The sequence below is a fragment of the Manihot esculenta genome, chromosome 17 (genome assembly GCF_001659605.2).
Source record: "Manihot esculenta cultivar AM560-2 chromosome 17, M.esculenta_v8, whole genome shotgun sequence".
NCBI lineage: Eukaryota > Viridiplantae > Streptophyta > Magnoliopsida > Malpighiales > Euphorbiaceae > Manihot > Manihot esculenta.
The window spans coordinates 33,328,021-33,349,567 of record NC_035177.2 but is presented as its reverse complement, the minus strand read 5'-3'; the positions used below and the strand labels follow the sequence as shown (position 1 = coordinate 33,349,567).

The 21,547-nt window shown below is 31.1% G+C and overlaps 1 protein-coding gene across 2 annotated transcripts; it reads right to left on the bottom strand.

Moving 5' to 3' along the window:
* Positions 1 to 18,448: 18,448 nt before the first annotated feature.
* LOC110605572 lies at positions 18,449 to 20,210 on the bottom strand. 2 transcript variants are annotated; one of them, XM_043952352.1, is made up of 4 exons: positions 19,876 to 20,210; positions 19,689 to 19,788; positions 18,817 to 19,212; positions 18,449 to 18,742 (listed from the first exon to the last, which is right to left on the bottom strand). In XM_043952352.1, exons 2-4 carry the CDS (start codon positions 19,714 to 19,716, stop codon positions 18,594 to 18,596), a joined length of 573 nt encoding a protein of 190 aa, XP_043808287.1. In that variant the 5' UTR covers positions 19,717 to 19,788; positions 19,876 to 20,210; the 3' UTR covers positions 18,449 to 18,593. The 2 variants fall into 2 exon arrangements, with proteins under 2 accessions (XP_043808287.1, XP_043808286.1); XM_043952351.1 differs by having other exon boundaries at positions 19,689 to 20,210.
* Between the last annotated feature and the right edge of the window lie 1,337 nt (positions 20,211 to 21,547).

Genomic DNA, 21,547 nt, shown 5'->3' with positions numbered 1-21,547 from the left:
ACCTAAACATGCATATCTACCCATTAAAACTCCATTAAAACACAAGGAAAGCAAGGATCTACACTTACCTCTTGAAGATCGAGGGTTTGTGCGAGCTCTAACTTGGAGATGGGAGAAACCAACTCCTTGGGTCTCCAAGCTTCCAAAACTTGATCTAAGCTTGAAAACTCTTCAAAACAGCCATGAAACTCATGAAAACATGAAGGAGATGAAGAAAAACATGAAAACGGCCAAAGGAGTGTATAAACTCACCTGAGCTCGAGAATGGGGAGAAAACTCGCCCATTTTCGATCTGAGGGCCCTTTATAGGTGGCCTGGTCAGAGACCTTCGGCAGCCTAATGTGCCCCCTAAACTCATGCATGTTCGGCGGCCGAACCTTGGCTCGTTCAAACAAGACTTTCGGAGGCCAAAGGCGCTCCCGAAGCATTCCCATGTTCGGCGGCCGAACTTCACTTTCGGCGGCCGAACCTGACAAATGCCTCCTTGGTCTTTTCTTTTCAAAACTCAATTCATTTTCATTTAAAACCATGAAATCATGTGAAAACATTTTAGAAAACACATTTTACCCCTCTAGAAGCCTTTGGCATCTTCAGAATTCCAGATTCCAACGAAGATTCCGCCGGAAGGTAGGGATTCCGATGCCGGAATCTAGCCGGGTATTACACTTTCGGCGGCAGGTTCGGCGGCCGAAAGGCCCTCTAGAGACGAAAGTCATGCACCTTCGGCGGCACTTTCGGTGGCCAAAGGTTCCTTCCAGAGACGAAACTCATGCATGTTCGGCGGCACCTTCGGCGGCCGAAACTCCCTTCCAGAGCAGAAAGTCCTCTTTCGGGGGCAGGGTTCGGCAGCCGATACATGCTACCACAGGCAGGTTCGGCGGCCGAAAGAGCCTTCGGCTGCCGAACCTGAGTTCTCCCAAAGGGCAAAAACTCAGCTCCAACATGCACAAAAGCCTCCCAACTCATTCAACATGCATTTACCTATTCTACAACAAGCAAACTCAAGCCAACAAGCACATAGGGGTCTCAAACTAACTTAAACCCCCAACCAAAACACATCAAACATGCATATTCAACATACATTGTTCATAAACACATATTTAACCAAAAACTCATCATAAACCTACACATGCATTTCTACCCCAAGAAACTTCATAAAACTTGCTTAAAACATGAAATGAACTATGGATCTACTCTTACCTCTTGAAGAACGAGAGGAGAGACGATCCTAGCTCGGAGATGGGAGAGATCTCATCTCTTTAGTCTCCAAGCTTCAAAACTTGCTCTTTTTGTTCAAATATCTTCAAATCAACATAAAGTTTGTTAAAACATGAAAGATCGGAGGAAAAACATCAAAGATCAACCATGGGAGAGCAGGAACTCATCGTGGCTGAAAATGGGGAGAAAACTCGCCTGTTTCGGCCATGGAGCCCTTTTATAGGGGCTGCCAGACCACCTTTCGGCAGCCTAAAGTGCCTCCAAAACTCATGCAAGTTCGGCGGCCGAACATGAGGTTCGGCGGCCGAACCTTTGAAACTTTCGGAAGCCTAACTTGCCCCCCTAAACTATCCAATGTTCGGCGGCCGAACTTGAGGTTCGGCGGCCGAACCTGGAAATGCCTCCTTGGTCTTTTTCATTCAAAACTCAATTTCCTTTCTTTCTTAAAACCATAAAATACATTAAAACATTTTATGAAAACATGGTTTTACCCTTCTAGAGGTTTCCGACATCCGAGATTCCACCGGATGGTAGGAATTTCGATACCGAAGTCTAGCAAGGTATTACATCCACAGGCAGGTTCGGCGGCTGAAAGTCCTTCGGCTGCAGAACTTGAGTTCTTCCAAAGGGCAGAACTCAGCCTCCACATGCACATTTTTCCTTCCAAACCATTCAAACATGCATTTACCTATTCTACAACAAGCATACACAAGCAAATAAGCATTTAGGAGTCTCAAACTATCCTAAACCCCAACACAAACACATAAAGCAACTCAAACAACATACATTACCCATAAACTCAACATTTACCCTGACAACAAACAACTAACTTACACATGTATTTCTACCCCATAACTTCATAAAACTTGTTTAAAACATACAAGAAAGGTAGGATCTAGGCTTACCTCTTGAAGATCGAGAGGAAGGACGATCCTAACTTGGAGATGGGAGAAATCTAGCTCCTTGGACCTCCAAGCTCTAAAACTTGCTCTAAGCTTCAAAAATCTTCAAAACCAAGTTAAAACTTGTTAAAACTCGAAAGATTTAAGGAAGAACATTAAAACCAACCATGGGAGGGCATGGACTCACCGTTGGCCGAAAATAGGGGAGAAAGCTCGCCCATTTTCAACTATGGGTCCTTTTATAGGTGGCAAGCTAGGCCACCTTCGGAAGTTGAAGGCGACTCCGAAACACATGCATGTTCGGCGGCCGAACATGAGGTTCGGCGGCCGAACATGAGGTTCGGCGGCCGAACATGAGCCACATTCGGAATCCTAATGTGCCTCCCTAAACTATCCCACGTTCGGCGGCCGAACTTGAGGTTCGGCGGCTGAACCTGGAAATGCCTCCATGGTCTTTTTCATTCAAAACTCAATTTCTTTCTTACTTAAAACCATAAAATACATAAAAACATTTCATGAAAATACGATTTTACCCTTCTAGAGATTTTCGACATTCGAGATTCCACCGGACGGTAGGAATTCCGATACTGGAGTCTAGCCGGGTATTACATCAGGAGTCAGATGTAAACCCTGTGGTAAAAGAGATGATGTTGGCTTATAATGGAACATGCCCGCATCTTTGAGAACATCTGAAATGAACTTTGTTTGACTTAGAATACTGTCCTGTGAGGATCTGGCAACCTTAAGGCCTAAGAAATATTTTAGAGGCCCCAAATCTTTGATAGTGAATTTAGAGTGTAATGCATGTTTGCATTCATTAATTGCATTAATAGAGTTTCCACTAGGATTACATCATTAACATATACCAATAGAGCTAGAAATAAAGTACCAGTGTGTTGAATAAAAAGACAATAATCATGAGAGGACTGTGTAAAGCCCAAAGTTTTAAGGAAGATAGTAAACTCAATATTCCACTGGCTAGATGCTTGTTCGAGCCCATATAGGGACCTTTGAAGTAAACAAACTTCGCCAAGCTGGGCCTTGTGATAACCCTAAAGAGGTATCATATATCTCTTCATTTAAATATTTATGTAAAAAGGCATTATTTATGTCTAAGTGAAAGATGGGTTATTATTTAGAAGTGGCTAAAGTAATGAAGATTCTCACTGTCATAAGCTTAGCCACAGGAAAGAATATATCTTTATAGCCCAAACCTCTATTTGATTGAAACCTTTTGCAATTAAATATGCTTTGTATCTCTACCTCACTAGTGGGTTTAAATTTCACATACCCACTTGCAGCCTATAGCCTTTTCGTTCTTCGGTAAATCAATAAGGGTCTAGGTATTGTTATTTTCCAAGGCTTGTAGCTCTTGTTCCATGGCCTTAACCCATTTAACATCCTTGGATGCTTGTGCATATGTGCAAGGCTCATGAACTTTGTTCACATTGCAAATGTAAGAGTTGTAGGATGGACAAAAGGAAAGAGAGGATGTGGGCACAAGATTAGCATAGTCTTGCATCCAAGTTGGAGGCTATCTATATTTCTGAGATCTTTTAGGGAAAAAAAGCTCATTGAGGCTGGGTACAGTAGGATTAGGTGTGTGTAATACAAATTCAGTGAATTCTATATTAGTAACAGGAATGGAAAGGGCAATATGCTCAACATCCTTCTTGCTTGATTCACCTTTCTCCTTTCTAAAACTCTTCTTTGGGATGAACCTTTTATTTTAAAAGAGCAACTTTCTTATCATTCTAGTCACCAAGGCTAATTCTTCATCATTTAGCTCTTCTTCTTCCTCACTAGTGTCTTCAAAGGATACCCTTAGAGCAATGTTCTTTTTTATTTTGCTAGATTCCTCCACTTGCTCTCTCTCTAGAGTCATCTCATAATCAATGAGATTCCCCAAAAGTTCATCAAATTGTACCTTATCAAGTCCTTAGCATCCTTTAAAGAGATCACATTTGGTAGCCATTCCTTAGCTAGACATCTAAGAATTTTCTTCATCAATTTCTCATTTGTGAATGTCTTCCCAAGAGATTTCATTCTTCCAATGATCTCAATGAACTTATTACACATTTAGCTAATAGTTTCATCGAATTTTATTTTGAATAACTCATATTGGTAGATGAAGGATTCCATCTTATTTTCTTTGACTTGATTGGTACCTTCATGAGTGACAACTAAAGCATCCCAAATCTCCTTGGCTATAGACTTTATACGTACTTTGTTGTACTCACTTCTACTAAGAGCACAAAAAAATGTGAATGATTTTGTCATTAAGGGCTACCCTTCTCTTCTCTAATTCACTCCATTTACTCTTAGGTTTTTGTTCTTGCTTTCTCTTTATCACTTTTATTGAAAAGAAATGACTATTTTCTACAATATCCCGTAAATCAACTCCTTTCGATTTGAATAAATAGTATATTCTATTTTTCTAATATATAAAATCATTCCTATCAAAGAAGAGTGTTCTCACAACCGATTAACCTTCTTGAATATTGAGTGTTGCCATTTGATCTTTACTCTAAGATGATTAAATCTTCAAGAAAAGAAGACTAGCTATGATACTACTTGTTGTTCCTTGAAGCAAACCAAGGAGGGGTGAATTGGGTTTATAAAAAATTGAAGGCTAAAAATACAAATTAAAAAGGAATAAGGAAGGAAGAGTGATAATAAACACAAAAATTTATAGAGGTTCAGCTATCTCAAACCTACTTCCTCTCCTCAAGACCCTCCTTCAGAGTTCAACTCCACTATCAAATCTTATTTGGGTGAAGATTATAATTTCTTATAATTCTAGAGCAAAACCCTTGCTCTTTACCATTCTCTTTTTTCTCACAAGAGCAATCCTCTACTCAAAATCACACCCACTATAATTAATTCACTCAACAACCTTCACTCAATTTCCAAACACAAACCAATTACAACTCAAAGTAAACTTTCAAGAAATTAATGTTATGATTCAAGGTTTAGAGAGAGAAAAAGTGTGAAAACCTTGAATCTCAATTAATGTGTGCTTAGATAGTTGTTATAATTTTTTTCAGATAAAAAACACATTATATTTATAGTTATAACATAAATATAGTCATTGGAGATGCATTAAATGCAAATATAGCCATTTGTGTATAGAAATAGATGTTATTTTGTGCTAAAAAAAATTCAAGTTCGACGGCCGAACCTTTGGAAGTGAAAGCACAACTTCTTGAAAACAGTTTTTCGGCGGCTAAAATCCCAATGTTTGACGACCGAATATTTGAGAGTTTTTCCTCTTTTTCTCTACTTTTGGAAGTCTAACATTGATTTTAGAGATACAAAAATATTTTATTATTTGAAAATTTATAATTTAGACTATAAAATTCTGATTTTTCAATCCGTTTGAATATTTGTAACCTATATTTTAAGATCTTTTAGTTTGATAAAAAATAATTTCAAAGCACTCTATTTGAAAATTTTCATTTTGCTCCCTCAAAGAGTTATTGAGCAAAAACTTAAGTTACAAACTTTCAATTTTTATGATATTTAAATTTTTGTAACTTATCATTTGAAATCTCTTATTTGATAGAAAAATATCTTCACAAAGGCTTCATACGTCAAATTTCATTTTGGTCTTCAAAAATAATTACTCAAAAATTGACCATGTTTATAAGTTTTAGAATTAAAAAAAAAAAAAGAATTTGAGCCAACACACATAATTAATTGAAATTCACAATGTATAAACTAAAAATTATATTTTTGTCCCTTTCTTGTAGTATGCTTCTAATATGCTTCTAATCTTGACACTTTTCATTCTTGAAAATAAAGCAATTCCATTTATTTAAATTATGGACCTACAAGTTCACACAAATACTTCTAAAGATAATTAGTAGCACACCAATTGTTTATTAGTCATCAAAATAAGGATTAGAACACTTAGATCCAACAGTTCTTAATGGTAGTATTAAATTGAGTTTCTACCATATTGATGAAATGCTTGATCAGATTGAAAGTTTGACCTTTAAGGTGCATTATAAATGTCCATACTGCTATGGTATTATCCACAATGGTAAGAAAATATCTAATACTAGTGATAGAGGTAGTTTTGTAAGGTCCCCATATGTTTATATTGATTAGGTCAAAAGGCTACGAAGCAATAGTGTGACTTTTGGGAAAGGGCAATCTGGACTGTTTGGCCAAGGGATAAACAGGGCAACATATTATAGTATTATCACTAATGGTAATACCCTTAATATGTTTGAGTTTGTCAATAGATGCATTACCTAATCTATCATGAAAGTCAATAATAGACATAGAACATCCAGATATTTATCCAGAGGATATGAAACTTCCTTTATTAGAATCAGTCACAAGAAGCATGGTATTTACAAGAGTATGTAAAATAAAAGTAGTATTCATGATCTGATACAAACAGTAACTAATCTCAGTATGAGGAAAACTCGTTTGATTGAGCTTGAACAAGCCTCCGTATTTCTTTCCTACCACCATCACCCTTTTATTCAGAGGGTTCTGTATAATGCAGTATTGCTAGCAATTCACAACACAATAAGCACAACTATTCACTAATTGCCTAACAGATATGAGGTTGTAATGAAATTGTGGAACATACAATACATTATCAAGCATGATATGTCAAATAGATTAAGGTTGCCAGAATGTGATATTTGTGTTGTAGTCCCATCAGGAAAGAAAACAGAGACATGTTTGTATAAAATTTGTAAATAAAGAAACAAGGTTTTGTCTAAACACATATGATTAGTGGCTCTAGTGTCTAAACTCTAGCTAGTGTCATTATATAGTTTTGCATAAGAAGTTTTAATAAGATTAGACTTACCAGCAAAATCCATGAAATGAGAATTTAGTCCAATTGAAGTGCTTGGAGTGAAAACATTTTTCTAGCAATTACAAGCAAAATAATTTAGTTCTTAAATTTTTATTTCATCAATAAAATAATTTTTCTATTAAATTTACCATTAGTCAACTATTAATTAAAGAAGTCAACTCAAATTAAAATGACTAAATTGTTATAAATAGTAAATTATAAAGATTAAACTGTATAAATTATTAAAATTAAAAGGATTAAATTGTTATATTTTAATAATAAATTTAACAAAAAATTATTTTGTTAACAAAATGAAATCTTAAGGACTAAATTATAGATTTTATTAAACTTTAGAAACTATTCTATAAATTACCTTTTTATATAAAAAAATTGGCAAAAACAAAAACCTGCACTTGAATTATATAATATGACTAAAAAAATACCATATTTTAATAAATATATTTTATCCAAATATATCTATAATTATTATTAAAGTATAAATAAATCAAATTAAAGACAAATAGACAAAGCAAATTGCAGTTCTCACTCTAAAATTTTAATAAATGGTAATTTTATTTAATTTTTAATAATAAATAGATATAAATTTAAATAGAATGATGAAATTTAATATTTTTAATAACATAGGTATAATTTATGGACAAATTTAATTTTTTTGCAAAATAACTTAGATTTTTTTGCTTATCCACGTATAAAAGGGTAATATGGCTTTTTGTTTTCTTTTACCTTGTTGGCAATAATGATTATTTTTTAGTATACATAATCGTAAATTCCCTTGAAATTTTTTTTGTTGTCAAGATTAGATCTAATAAATTGAATCCACAAAGTTATAACTTTATAAGTTTGAATTAGAGACATACGCCTGAAATAAGGTATATATATATATATAAATGTAAAATAAATTTAAAAATCTACAAGGTCATTGGTTGATCCACACATGAAAATATAAACATAATCTAAGAAAGAAAAATATCCAATATGCTTTTACATATTAATCATATATGCTCAAGCAAAGACAATTAATAAAACAAAATAATTTTATTACAATAATGCAATACAACAAATATTAAAATCAACTCAAATTTATTTAAGTAACAAAAGAAAAGACAATTTTTTTTTAAAGAAATGAGGTTAGAGCTCATGATCATGGATCATTATTACAAAATACTACAAAGAAAGACACAAAACACATTGATCATTATTCCAAAATACTACAAAGAAAGACACAAAACACAGAAGAGAAACTAAATGCAAAGGATCAAGGCAACAATTTAAGGAGAAAGAAAGAAACAACAAGACCCACAAGTCCCATGAACTTGGATGGGAAAGAAGTGAGAGAACTTGCATTAGTGGCCGGAGAAGGAGTAGGAGTAGTAGGAGTAGAAGGAGGCGGAGGAGGCGGAGGAAGAGTGGTGGGTGGAGAAGGAAGAGGAGTAGGTGAAGGTGCTGGTTGAAGCCCAGGAGTTCCCACTTGCGCTTGAACAGCTACAGCCAACAGAAGAGAGCAGGCAAAACTGATGGCGATAATGGTCAAAAGAGTCTTGTGAAGAGCCATTTTCTTGATTATCTCTTATAAACACTCTTTATGCTTTTCTAATTTTTTATGCTTCACAGTGATTTCTTATGTGTTTCTTTCTTTCCCTTTATATAGCTAAGCAGGGTTAGGAAAGTTAAGAAGGTTAAATGATGTGTATAAACACTTATGTTTCTTGGAAATTCTTTGGGTGATGAAACCTATGAATCTAAACTTGTCTTTTTGGATAGTTGTTTATCACATAGTTGCAAGAATAAATATTTTTAAAAGTTGAAGTTGGAATTGGGAAAATGAAAATGCCTAGCTAATAAGGTCATGGATTTTTGCTGGCCAAACATAATAACTATATATATTTCTTGTTTAATTTCTAAAAATATTCATTGTTCACCTATGTTGATGGACTCTTGTCATATGTTAACGGCATATTTGATAATTTCTTTTCATGGGTAGTAAAATTATTTAATTTTCAAGTCAATTGCTCCAATTTTTTTTTATTACTTTCCAATTTGTTTTATATATCTGGGAATTAAATTTCATTTAATTGATTAAACTATCCAAATGTTGATACAACGAAAGTCGAATGGTATCACAATTTTTTTTTAAATTAACATTTAAGATTAAGTCTCCATTGGAATATATTTTTCATTTAATTTAACGTTTAGATACTCCAAAAAATTATTTAATGGTAAATATTTTTCTGATTAAAAAATTAAGACATTTGAAAAAAATTGATTTACTCTTCTCACGAGAGAAAATCATTTTCTGAATTTTGAAAATATTATTAACACTTTTACTTATAAATTTGTTAATATATTTTATTTTTAAATTTAAATTAAACAATGAAAAATAAGTTATATTTTGAAAAATATTATTTATGAAAAATATTTTATAAAAAAATATTTTTCACATTTTTTAATGTTTGGAACACTTAAAAAAATAGTTAACATAAAATATTTTTCTAATTAAAGAAAAAATTAAGTTATTTTAAAGAAAATATTTTTTATTTTTTTTTAAAAAGTAATTTTTTATATTTAAAAATCTTATTAATATCTTTATTTATAAATTTATTAATATATTTTATTTTTAAATTAAAATTAAATAATAAAAAATAAATTATTTTGTTAGAAAATATTCTCGACCAAAGTAAATGATCAAAGAGAGAAAATAAACATTTTCTTGTTTTATTAAGAAGAAAAAAGCAACGTTGCAATGTTTGAAGGCAAAACTAGTGCGGATATATGCATTAACAAGTCACGTACCTCTTATCGTCACGAGTTTATAATTATATTTTAATTTTTAAAATTATTATATATTACACAACTATTTTATAGCAGTACACTCATATTATTATATAACAGTAAACTCAACACCCCTTCCTCAAGTTGAAGCAGTTAAAGAGAGTAGATTCAACTTGTTAGACAAAGAACTATGACGAAAAGTGGGCAAAGGTTTGGTAAAGAGATTTGCCAATTACTCTTGTGTGGGAAGATGGCTAAGAAAAATGAATCCTTGTAGGAACTGATCTCGCACGATATGGTAATGGATCTCGATATACTTGGTACACTCATAGAACATTGGGTTAGCAAGAATGTGAAGTACTGCCTTGTTGTCGCAACAAAGACGGATAGACAGAGCAACTGAAACCTGCAAGTCTTCAAGAATAAATCTAATTCAAAGAAGCTCACAACTCACAAACAGTGTTAGCCATGGCCCGATACTCTATCTCAGCAGATGATTTAGAAATTGTAGTCTGTTTCATTGTTTTCTAAGGTATAAGGCAAGGCCCCAAAAAGATGTAGTAACCAGATAAGGACTTCCGAGAATTTAAGCAAAATGCCTAATTTGAATCACAATAAGCAATGAGAGATAAATTAGTAATACGAAAATATAATCCCTAATGCAAAGAGCCTTTAAGATATCTAAGTAGATGTAAAGCAGCCTCCCACTGAGGCTTTCTAGGCATGCTCATAAATTGGCTGAGATACTGTACTGCAAAATATATATCGGGCTAGTTAAATTTATGTGAAGAAGCCTTCCAAGTAGCCTCCTATTTATATCAGGTTCGCTCAGAAGCTCTCTTGAATCAGGAGTCAGATGTAAACCCTACGGTAAAGGAGATGATGTTGGTTTATAAGGGAACATGCCTGCATCTTTAAGAAATCTGAAATGAACTTTGTTTGACTTAGAATAGTGCCCTGTGAGGATCTGGCAACCTTAAGGCCTAAGAAAAATTTCAAAGGTCCCAAATCTTTGATAGTGAATTTAGAATACAATGCATATTTGCATTCATTAATTGCATCAATAGAGTTCCCACTAGGATTACCTCATCAACATATACCAATAGAGCTAGAAACAAAGTAACAGTGTGTTGAATAAAAAGGCAATAATCATGAGAGGATTGTGTAAAGCCCAAAGTTTTAAGGAAGGTAGTAAACTCAATATTCCACTGGCTAGATGTTTGTTTGAGCCCATATAGGGACCTTTGAAGTAAACAAACTTCCCCAAGCTGGGCCTTATGATAACCCTGAAGAGGTATAAAATATACCTCTTCATTTAAATGTCTATGTAAGAAGGCGTAAAAAGGCATTATTTATGTCTAACTGAAAGATGGGTCATTATTTAGAAGTGGCTAAAGCAATGAAGATTCTCACTGTCATAAGCTTAGCCACAGGAAAAAATATATCTTTATAGTCCAAACCCTCTATTTGATTGAAACCTTTTGCAACTAAATATGCTTTGTATCTCTACCTCACTAGTGGGTTTAAATTTCACATACCCACTTGCAGCCTATAACCTTTTCGTTCTTGGGTAAATCAGTAAGGGTCCAGTTATTGTTATTTTCCAAGACTTTTATCTCTTATTCCATGGCCTTAACCCATTGAACATCCTTGGATGCTTGTGCATATGTGCAAGGCTCATGAACTTTGTTCACATTGCAAATGTAAGAGCTGTAGGATGGACAAAAGGAAAGGGAGGATGTGGGGAAAAGATTAGTGTAGTCTTGCATCCAAGTTGAAGGCTGTCTATTTTTTTAGATCTTCTAGGAAAAGAAGGCTCATTGAGACTGGGTACAGTAGCATAAGTTTGTGTAATACAGAATCAGTAAATTCTATATCAGTAACAGGAATAGAAAGGGCAATATGCTCAACATCCTTCTTGCTTAATTCTCCTTTCTCCTTTCTAAAACTCTTCTTTGGGATGAACCTTTTATTTTAAAAGAGCAACTTTCTTATCCTCCTGGTCACCAAGGTTAATTCTTTATCATTTAGCTCTTCTTCTTCCTCACTAGTGTCTTCGAATAACACCCTTAGAGCAATATTCTTTTCTAGTTTGCTAGATTTCTCCACTTACTCTCTCTCTAGAATCATCTCATAATCAATGAGATTCCCCAAAAGTTCATCAAATTGTATCTTATCAAGTCCTTAGCATCCTTTAAGGAGGTCACCTTTGATAGCCATTTTTTAGGCAGATATCTAAGAATTTTCTTTACTAATTTCTCATTTGTGAATGTCTTCCCAAGAGATTTCATTCTTCCAATGATCTCAATGAACCTATTACACATTTAGCTAATAGTTTCATCGAATTTCATTTTGAACAACTCATATTGGTAGATAAGGGATTCCATCTTGTTTTCTTTGACTTGATTAGTACCTTCATGAGTGTCAACCAAAGTATCCCAAATCTCCTTGGCTATAGACTTCATACACTTTTTTGTACTCACTTCTACTAAGAGCACAAAACAAAATGTGAATGACTTTGTCATTAAGGGCTACCCTTCTCTTCTCTAATTCACTCCATTCACTCTTAGGTTTTTGCTCTTACTTTCTCTCAACCACTTTTGTTGGAAAGAAAGAACCATTTTCTATAATATCCTGTAAATCAACTCCTTTCGATTTGAGAAAATAGTAAATTCTATTTTTCCAATATAAAAAGTCATTCCCATCAAAGAAGGATGGTCTCACAACCGATTGACTTTCTTGAGCATTGAGTGTTGCCGTTTGATCTTTACTCCAAGATGATTACATTTTCAAGAAAAGAAGACTAGCTATGATACTATTTGTTGTCCCTTTAAGCAACCTAAGAGCGGTGAATTGGGTTTATAAAAAATTGAAGACTAAAAACACAAATAAAAAAAGAATAAGGAAGGAAGAGTGATAATAAACACAAGGATTTATAGAGGTTCAGTCATCCCAAACCTATGTCCTCTCCTCAAGGCTCTCCTTCAGAATTCAACTCCACCATAAAATCTTCTTTGGGTGAAGATTAAAACTCCTTACAATTCTAGAGCAAAATCCTTGCTCTTTACTATTCTCTTTTTTTCACAAGAGTAATCATTTGCTCAAAATCACACCCACTACAATTAATTCACTCAACTACCTTCACTCAATCTCAAAATACAAACTAATTACAATTCAAAGTAAACTTTCAAGAAATTAATGCTGATATGGCTCAAGTTTTAGAGAGAGAAAGAGTGTGAAAAACTTGAATATCAATTAATGTGTGCTTAAATGGTTGATATAATTTTTTTCAGATAAAAAACACATTATATTTATAGTTATAATATAAATATAGCCGTTGGAGATGCATTAAATACAAATATAGCTATTTGTGTACTAAAATAAATGTTATTTCGTGTTAAAAAAAATCCAAGTTCAGTGGCCGAACCTTTGGAAGTGAAAACATAACTTCTTGAAAACAGATTTTCGGTAGCTAAAGTCTCAATGCTCAACGGCTAAATATTTGAGAGTTTTGCCTCTGTTTCTCTACTTTTGGAAGCCTAACATTGACTTTAGAGGTACATAAATATTAAATTTTTAAAAATTCACAATTTAGACTATAAAATTCTGATTTTCAATCCGTTTGAATATTTGTAACCTATATTTTAAGATCTTTTAGTTTGATAAAAAATAATTTGAAAGCACTCCATTTAAAAAATTTCATTTTGTCTCTCAAAGAGTTATAGAGCAAAAACTTAAATTATAAACTTTCAATTTTTATTCTATTTGAATTTTTGTAACTTATAATTTGAAATCTCTTATTTGATAGAAAAATATCTCCACAAAGGCTCCATACGTCAAATTTCATTTTGGTCTTCAAAAATAATTACTTAAATATTGGCCATATTTATAAGTTTTAGAATTAAAAAAAAAATTGAGTCAACACACTTAATTAATTAAAATTCACAATGCATAAACTAAAAATTACATTTTTGTCCCTTTGTTGTAGTATGCTTCCAATTTTGACACTCTTTATTCTTGAAAATAAACCAATTCTATTCATTTAAATTAAGGACCTATAAGTTCACATAAATACTTCTAAAGATAATTAGTAGCACACTAATTATTTATTAGTCATCAAAATAAGGATTAGAACACTTAGATTCAACAGTTCTTAATGATAATATTAAATTGAGTTTCTACCATATTGATGAAATACTTGATCAAATTGAAAGTTTGACCTTTAAGGTGCATCATGAATGTCCATACTGCTCTGGAATTATCCACAATGGTAAGAAACTATCTAGCACTAATGATAGAGGTAGTTTTATAAGGTCTCCATATGTCTATATTGATTAGGTCAAAAGGCTATGAAGCAATAGTGTGACTTTTGAGAAAGGGCAATTTGGACTGTTTCGCCAAGGGACAAACAGGGCAACATATTATAGTATTATCACTAATGGTAACATCCTTAATGTGTTTGAGTTTTCCAATAAATGCATTACCTAATCTATCATGAAAGTCGATAATAGACATAGAATATCCAGATATTTGTCCAAAGGATAAAACTTCCTTTATTAAAATCAATCACAGAAAGCGTAGTATTTACAAGAGTATTTAAAGCAGAAGTAGTATTTATGATCTGATGCAAACAGTAACTAATCTCAGTATGAGAAAAACTCATTTGATTGAGCTTGAACAACACAATAAGCACAATTATTCACTAATTGCCTAACATATATGAGGTTGTAATGAAATTGTGGAGCATACAACACATTATCAAGTATGATTATATCAAACAGATTAAGATTGCCAGAATGTGATATTTGTGTTGTAGTCCCATCAGGAAAGAAAACAGAGACATGTTTGTATAAAATTTGTAAATAAAGAAACAAGGTTTTGTCTAAACACATATGATTAGTGGCTCTAGTGTCTAAACTCTAGCTAGTGTCATTATATAGTTTTGCATAAGAAGTTTTAATAAGATTAGACTTACCAGCAAAATCCATGAAATGAGAATTTAGTCCAATTGAAGTGCTTGGAGTGAAAACATTTTTCTAGCAATTACAAGCAAAATAATTTAGTTCTTAAATTTTTATTTCATCAATAAAATAATTTTTCTATTAAATTTACCATTAGTCAACTATTAATTAAAGAAGTCAACTCAAATTAAAATGACTAAATTGTTATAAATAGTAAATTATAAAGATTAAACTGTATAAATTATTAAAATTAAAAGGATTAAATTGTTATATTTTAATAATAAATTTAACAAAAAATTATTTTGTTAACAAAATGAAATCTTAAGGACTAAATTATAGATTTTATTAAACTTTAGAAACTATTCTATAAATTACCTTTTTATATAAAAAAATTGGCAAAAACAAAAACCTGCACTTGAATTATATAATATGACTAAAAAAATACCATATTTTAATAAATATATTTTATCCAAATATATCTATAATTATTATTAAAGTATAAATAAATCAAATTAAAGACAAATAGACAAAGCAAATTGCAGTTCTCACTCTAAAATTTTAATAAATGGTAATTTTATTTAATTTTTAATAATAAATAGATATAAATTTAAATAGAATGATGAAATTTAATATTTTTAATAACATAGGTATAATTTATGGACAAATTTAATTTTTTTGCAAAATAACTTAGATTTTTTTGCTTATCCACGTATAAAAGGGTAATATGGCTTTTTGTTTTCTTTTACCTTGTTGGCAATAATGATTATTTTTTAGTATACATAATCGTAAATTCCCTTGAAATTTTTTTTGTTGTCAAGATTAGATCTAATAAATTGAATCCACAAAGTTATAACTTTATAAGTTTGAATTAGAGACATACGCCTGAAATAAGGTATATATATATATATAAATGTAAAATAAATTTAAAAATCTACAAGGTCATTGGTTGATCCACACATGAAAATATAAACATAATCTAAGAAAGAAAAATATCCAATATGCTTTTACATATTAATCATATATGCTCAAGCAAAGACAATTAATAAAACAAAATAATTTTATTACAATAATGCAATACAACAAATATTAAAATCAACTCAAATTTATTTAAGTAACAAAAGAAAAGACAATTTTTTTTTAAAGAAATGAGGTTAGAGCTCATGATCATGGATCATTATTACAAAATACTACAAAGAAAGACACAAAACACATTGATCATTATTCCAAAATACTACAAAGAAAGACACAAAACACAGAAGAGAAACTAAATGCAAAGGATCAAGGCAACAATTTAAGGAGAAAGAAAGAAACAACAAGACCCACAAGTCCCATGAACTTGGATGGGAAAGAAGTGAGAGAACTTGCATTAGTGGCCGGAGAAGGAGTAGGAGTAGTAGGAGTAGAAGGAGGCGGAGGAGGCGGAGGAAGAGTGGTGGGTGGAGAAGGAAGAGGAGTAGGTGAAGGTGCTGGTTGAAGCCCAGGAGTTCCCACTTGCGCTTGAACAGCTACAGCCAACAGAAGAGAGCAGGCAAAACTGATGGCGATAATGGTCAAAAGAGTCTTGTGAAGAGCCATTTTCTTGATTATCTCTTATAAACACTCTTTATGCTTTTCTAATTTTTTATGCTTCACAGTGATTTCTTATGTGTTTCTTTCTTTCCCTTTATATAGCTAAGCAGGGTTAGGAAAGTTAAGAAGGTTAAATGATGTGTATAAACACTTATGTTTCTTGGAAATTCTTTGGGTGATGAAACCTATGAATCTAAACTTGTCTTTTTGGATAGTTGTTTATCACATAGTTGCAAGAATAAATATTTTTAAAAGTTTGAAGTTGGAATTGGGAAAATGAAATGAAATGAAATGCGTAGCTAATAAGGTCATGGGTCTTTGCTGGCCAAACATAATAACTATATATATTTCTTGCTTAATTTTTAAAAATATTCATTTTTCACCAATGTTTATGGACTCTTGTCCTATGTCAACGGCATATTTGACAATTTCTTTTCATGGGTAGTAATTAAAATTATTTAATTTTCAAGTCAATTCCTCTAAATTTTTTATTACTTTCAATTTGTTTTATATACCTTGGAATTAAATTTCGTTTAATTGATTAAACTATCAAAATGTAGAAGATAAAATAAAAGTCGAATGGTCGCACAATTTTTTTTTAAAAAAAATTAACATTTAAGATTAAATTTATGTTCGAATACATTAATATTCAAAAAAATTATTTAACAGAAATTATTTTTTTAATTAAAAAATTAAATTAATCTTTTAAAAAATAGAAAGTCTTTTTTTTTTATTTTAAAAATCTTATTAACTCTCTATTTATAAATTTATTAATATATTTTATTTTTAAATTTAAATTAAACAATAGAAAATAAGTAATGCTTCTACTTGTGCAGGAATCGAAACAGGAGCAGGAATATTTTTGCAATAATAGCCGGTTTCATAGCCGGATTAACCATATTTTATATGTTTGAGTTTATTTAATTATTTTTTATGGATATTTTAATGCTATTTTCAAAGTTGTAAAAATAATAATGATAATAGCTAAAAGAATATTTTGAAAAGCCATTTTCTTGATCTCTCTTATAAAAACTGTGTTTTTCTTATTTGATGTTTTAGAGTGATTTCTTTTATGTTTCTTTCTTTCCTTTTATATAGATAATTAAGAAAGTTTAATTAGGAGGTGGAATAATGTATATAAACACTTCTCTTTCTTGGAAATTCTTTAGATGATAAAACCTAATATAATCTTGTCTTTTTGAAAAGTTGTTTATGACATAGTAGTTTTAATAGTTGACATTGGAATTGGGAAAATGAAAAGAAATTCATGGCCAATAAGGACATGGCAATTGATAAATGGTCTTTGCTGGCCAAATGATAATAACACAAAAAACAATATATGATACCTTGAATTTGTTGCTTAATTTATTATGTTGCCATTATTCATTATTCAACAATGTTGTTGGATTCTTGTCATATGTCAACCGAATATTTTACATTTTCTTTTCATGGGTAGAGAAAAATATATGGGTAGAAAAAAATATATATTTAATTTTCAAGTCAATTCCTCTAAATTTTTTACTCTTCAATTTAGTCTAATCTTAGAATCATTTTTTTTTTAATTTTTTAAAAAATTATTATTTAATTTTTGAAACATATCACATGATCATAGTATTCACATGTTTCAAAGTAACTTTTAAAGAAACATCATGCGTCTTTTTTAGGTTGTCTTTTAATTTAGTTAATTTTGCTGTTTGTTGCAACTTTATAATGTATTTTTAAATTTCAAAATTTGAAATATATCTATAAAGTCCATTGTTTCTTGCAAATTTATTTATAGACACCCAGATATCTGTACATCCAATCATAAAAATAAAAAAAAAAATTAACATATCATAATTTTAATTGGTAGTATCACGATATTAGATAGTACCAATTGAAATTTGATTTCAAGGTCAGTAAGAACAAATTTGAAAAGTTAAAAATTTAGAGTTGAATTGAAAATTAAATAGTTTTACCACCCATGAAAGGAAATGCCAAATATGTAGTTGACATACGACAAGAGTCCATCAACATTGGTGAACAATGAATATTTTAGAAATTAAGCAAGAAATTTTTTTTTTCCTTTTGTTATTATCATTTGCTCAGCAAAGACCATTTATCAATTGCCATGTCCTTATTGGCCATGAATTTCTTTTCATTTTCCCAATTCCAATGTCAACTATTAAAACTACTATGTCATAAACAACTTTCCAAAAAGACAAGATAAGATTATATTCATAGGTTTCATCATCCAAAGAATTTCCAAGAAAGATAAGTCTTTATATACATTATTCCACCTCCTAATTAAACTTTCTTAATTATTTATATGTAAAGAAAAGGTGCAAACATAAGTCATACCAGGTATGATTCTAATTCTCCACCATCACCACTGGTATCCAAGCAATCCCCTTCAAGGACAACAAGGTTTGCTGGTGGTTTCACAAAGCGATAGAAAGAAGCATCTTTACTAGTTGAATCATCTAAGGAATTATTTGCTTCCACTGCAGTATAATAAACAATTTAGCTGATATTTGCATTATAGCATCACCATATAGAGTACAGTATTTAAACCAACCAGGGACATCATCTAGGCACCAAAATTGATCATTTTCTTCATCAGAAACTGCATGGGAACCACTTTGCTCAGCCTGAACTGATGTGCCCTCTGCTTGCTCCTCAACAAAAGTACTACATAGTTGGCATAGTGGCTCCCAATAAATGGACAAGCTGATGTAAAAGTAAACCAAATTCAAAATATTAATAAAATGATCTGGGCATCTATATCCACAAAAGTAAACCTTGTGAAAATTGTTGACAAAATAAGCATAACTTATGGGTGTGCAATTGATCATTTTCTTCATCAGAAATTGCATGGGAACCACTTTGCTCAGCCTGAACTGATGTGCCCTCTGCTTGCTCCTCAACAAAAGTACTACATAGTTGGCATAGTGGCTCCCAATAAATGGACAAGCTGATGTAAAAGTAAACCAAATTCAAAATATTAATAAAATGATCTAGGCATCTATATCCACAAAAGTAAACCTTGTGAAAATTGTTGACAAAATAAGCATAACTTATGGGTGTGCAGGGACATAATGCATTCTAAGATATATAACACATTGTCAACCTTACATATCAGATATAAAAAAGACATAACAAATTTTTGAAAATTAAAAGTCAATCTGAATTCCGCAACAATAAATTTACAAATCATGAGTACAATGACAGAATTAAAAGCTACATATATGTACTCTCACAAATTATTCTACAATTAAATGGAAAAAAAATGTGATCTCTAACTAATTGAACAAGAACTCTAAAATCTATATCCAATAACTTTAGAGACAGAAATTAACTTTTTACATGAAAATTTGCTTTGTTTAGTCCAATTAGAACTTAATCATAAAGAAATGATAAAAGTTAGGAGACGAAATACAGAAACCAAACCTCTTTTGAGAAAGAGACTCCAAAGCATGCAACACCAGGTTATATAAATACTGGACCTTCCTACTATACACCTGAATGGATCCTTGAAGCAGCGAAGCAACTCCACTCCCAAAATAAACAGCAATTAATCAACAAGAAAACAGAAACGCAAAGAACGTGTTACCATAAAAGCACAAAGAACCCAGACCTTCGGCCAAATTTAGAGAGGCGGTAGCGGCTGTAATTTTGCCCGAGTAAATCTTCAACAGGTAGTCTTCGAGCTTCGATGCAAGATCTACCTCCAAATTGGCTCCTAGGTCTCTCTCTGCCCGGAGAGTGTGGATATTGTTTGGAGGCTGTTCTGTTGGTTTTGGCATGGTGGAGAAAGAGTAGAAAAAGAATGGTGAAGTAGAGGTAGGGTTGACTGGGGTGAGCAAGGAATGGCGTAAAAACCCAGATATTCAATTTGATTTGCAAAATGAGTTTTCAAAGTTGGAGAAAAGGAGTTTTTCAATGTTGGACGATAATTAGACTCTGGTTGGATTAGTTACGGAGGGGAAGCACAGTGTCGGAAGAAAATACTTTTTATATTTTATTTTTCTTTATTATGTTTAAATTAATAAAAATAAAATAACGATTTTTTTCCTTATTTTAATAAAAAAAATAAAAGAAAATACTATTACTTTCTTAATATTATTATTTTATCTTTTATTTTTAAATAAAATCAAAAAAATAAAGAGTATAAAAATAATTTTAAATTAAAATAATGTTTTTCTTTAAATCAATTTTTTTAGAAAATATTTTTCTTTCCTTCAACTTTTTTCAGTATCAATCCAAACTATATAATTTAATTCTTAAAATGTAAAGACATAATGCTCCAATTGTAAAAAATAATGTATCTCATTTTTATATTCTCATAATTTTTATTTATTTTATTTTTTTATATATATTAAAAAAATATTTTTAAATTTTTAATTATATTTATTTTAAAGATATAAATTTTATTAAATATTAAATTTTTTTTAAAAAATGTTAGAAATAAAATAAAATTAAATAGAATTATAAAAAATAAAATAAATAATAACTAAAAAATAATAAAAATTATAAAATGAAAAGAATATAATAAAAAAATTAAAGCGATTTAAAAATGGAGCAAATAAAATAGTAAATTATACTTTTGGCATTCATTCAAATGTATATTTTGATTTTAATTTTAGCATAAAATTGAAAATAAACATTTGGAATTGAAACCAAAGTACAATTTTTTTTATTTCTATTTAGTTGTTTGATATGTTGATTTTAATTTTAGTTTGGATTTAATTTAATAAAGTTTTATTTGAATTTAAGGTTTTAAAATAATTTTATGTAATTAATTTCACAAAAAAAAATTATATTCTCACCCTTTCATAATTTTTATTGATTCTCAAAATTATTTTTCATTTTTTTTCATTATAATAATATATAAAATGCAGCCACCGATGATTTTTATAGAGATTTTATTCTTTTAGACCCATGTGATTCCGTGGCCGTGAATGATTTTTTAAAGGGAGATGAAACCGGAAAAGTACCAAAACAGTATTTATAAGGGAAGCACAACTTGCAAGAGCTTTCAGTCTTGTGAGTCCCCCACAAGACGTTCCAGGGAACTGCACACAAATCATCACTTGGAAAGAACCTGGATGAAAATCTCAACTTCCTATAGCCGATTGCAGTGTTGGAGCGAATAACTGTAACGTAGAGCTGGATTTTGCTGCTTATGGTAATTATGGTAATTGATGATCTGAGATCCAGAAAATAGGGTTTTATAATGGGTTCTGTAAAAACTGGAAAAACTTAGACCTAGAGGAGGGTATTTCTCCTTTTATATGTTTCCTTTTGTC

Coding starts and splice junctions, on each gene's coding strand:
- LOC110605572 (XM_043952351.1), bottom strand. CDS start 19,716: ATGCTTTGGAGTCTCTTTCTCAAAAGAG. Junction 19,213..19,688: donor GAGTCTCTTTCTCAAAAGAG/GTTTGGTTTCTG, acceptor CTTTTACATCAG/CTTGTCCATTTATTGGGAGC. Junction 18,743..18,816: donor GTGCCTAGATGATGTCCCTG/GTTGGTTTAAAT, acceptor ATTATACTGCAG/TGGAAGCAAATAATTCCTTA.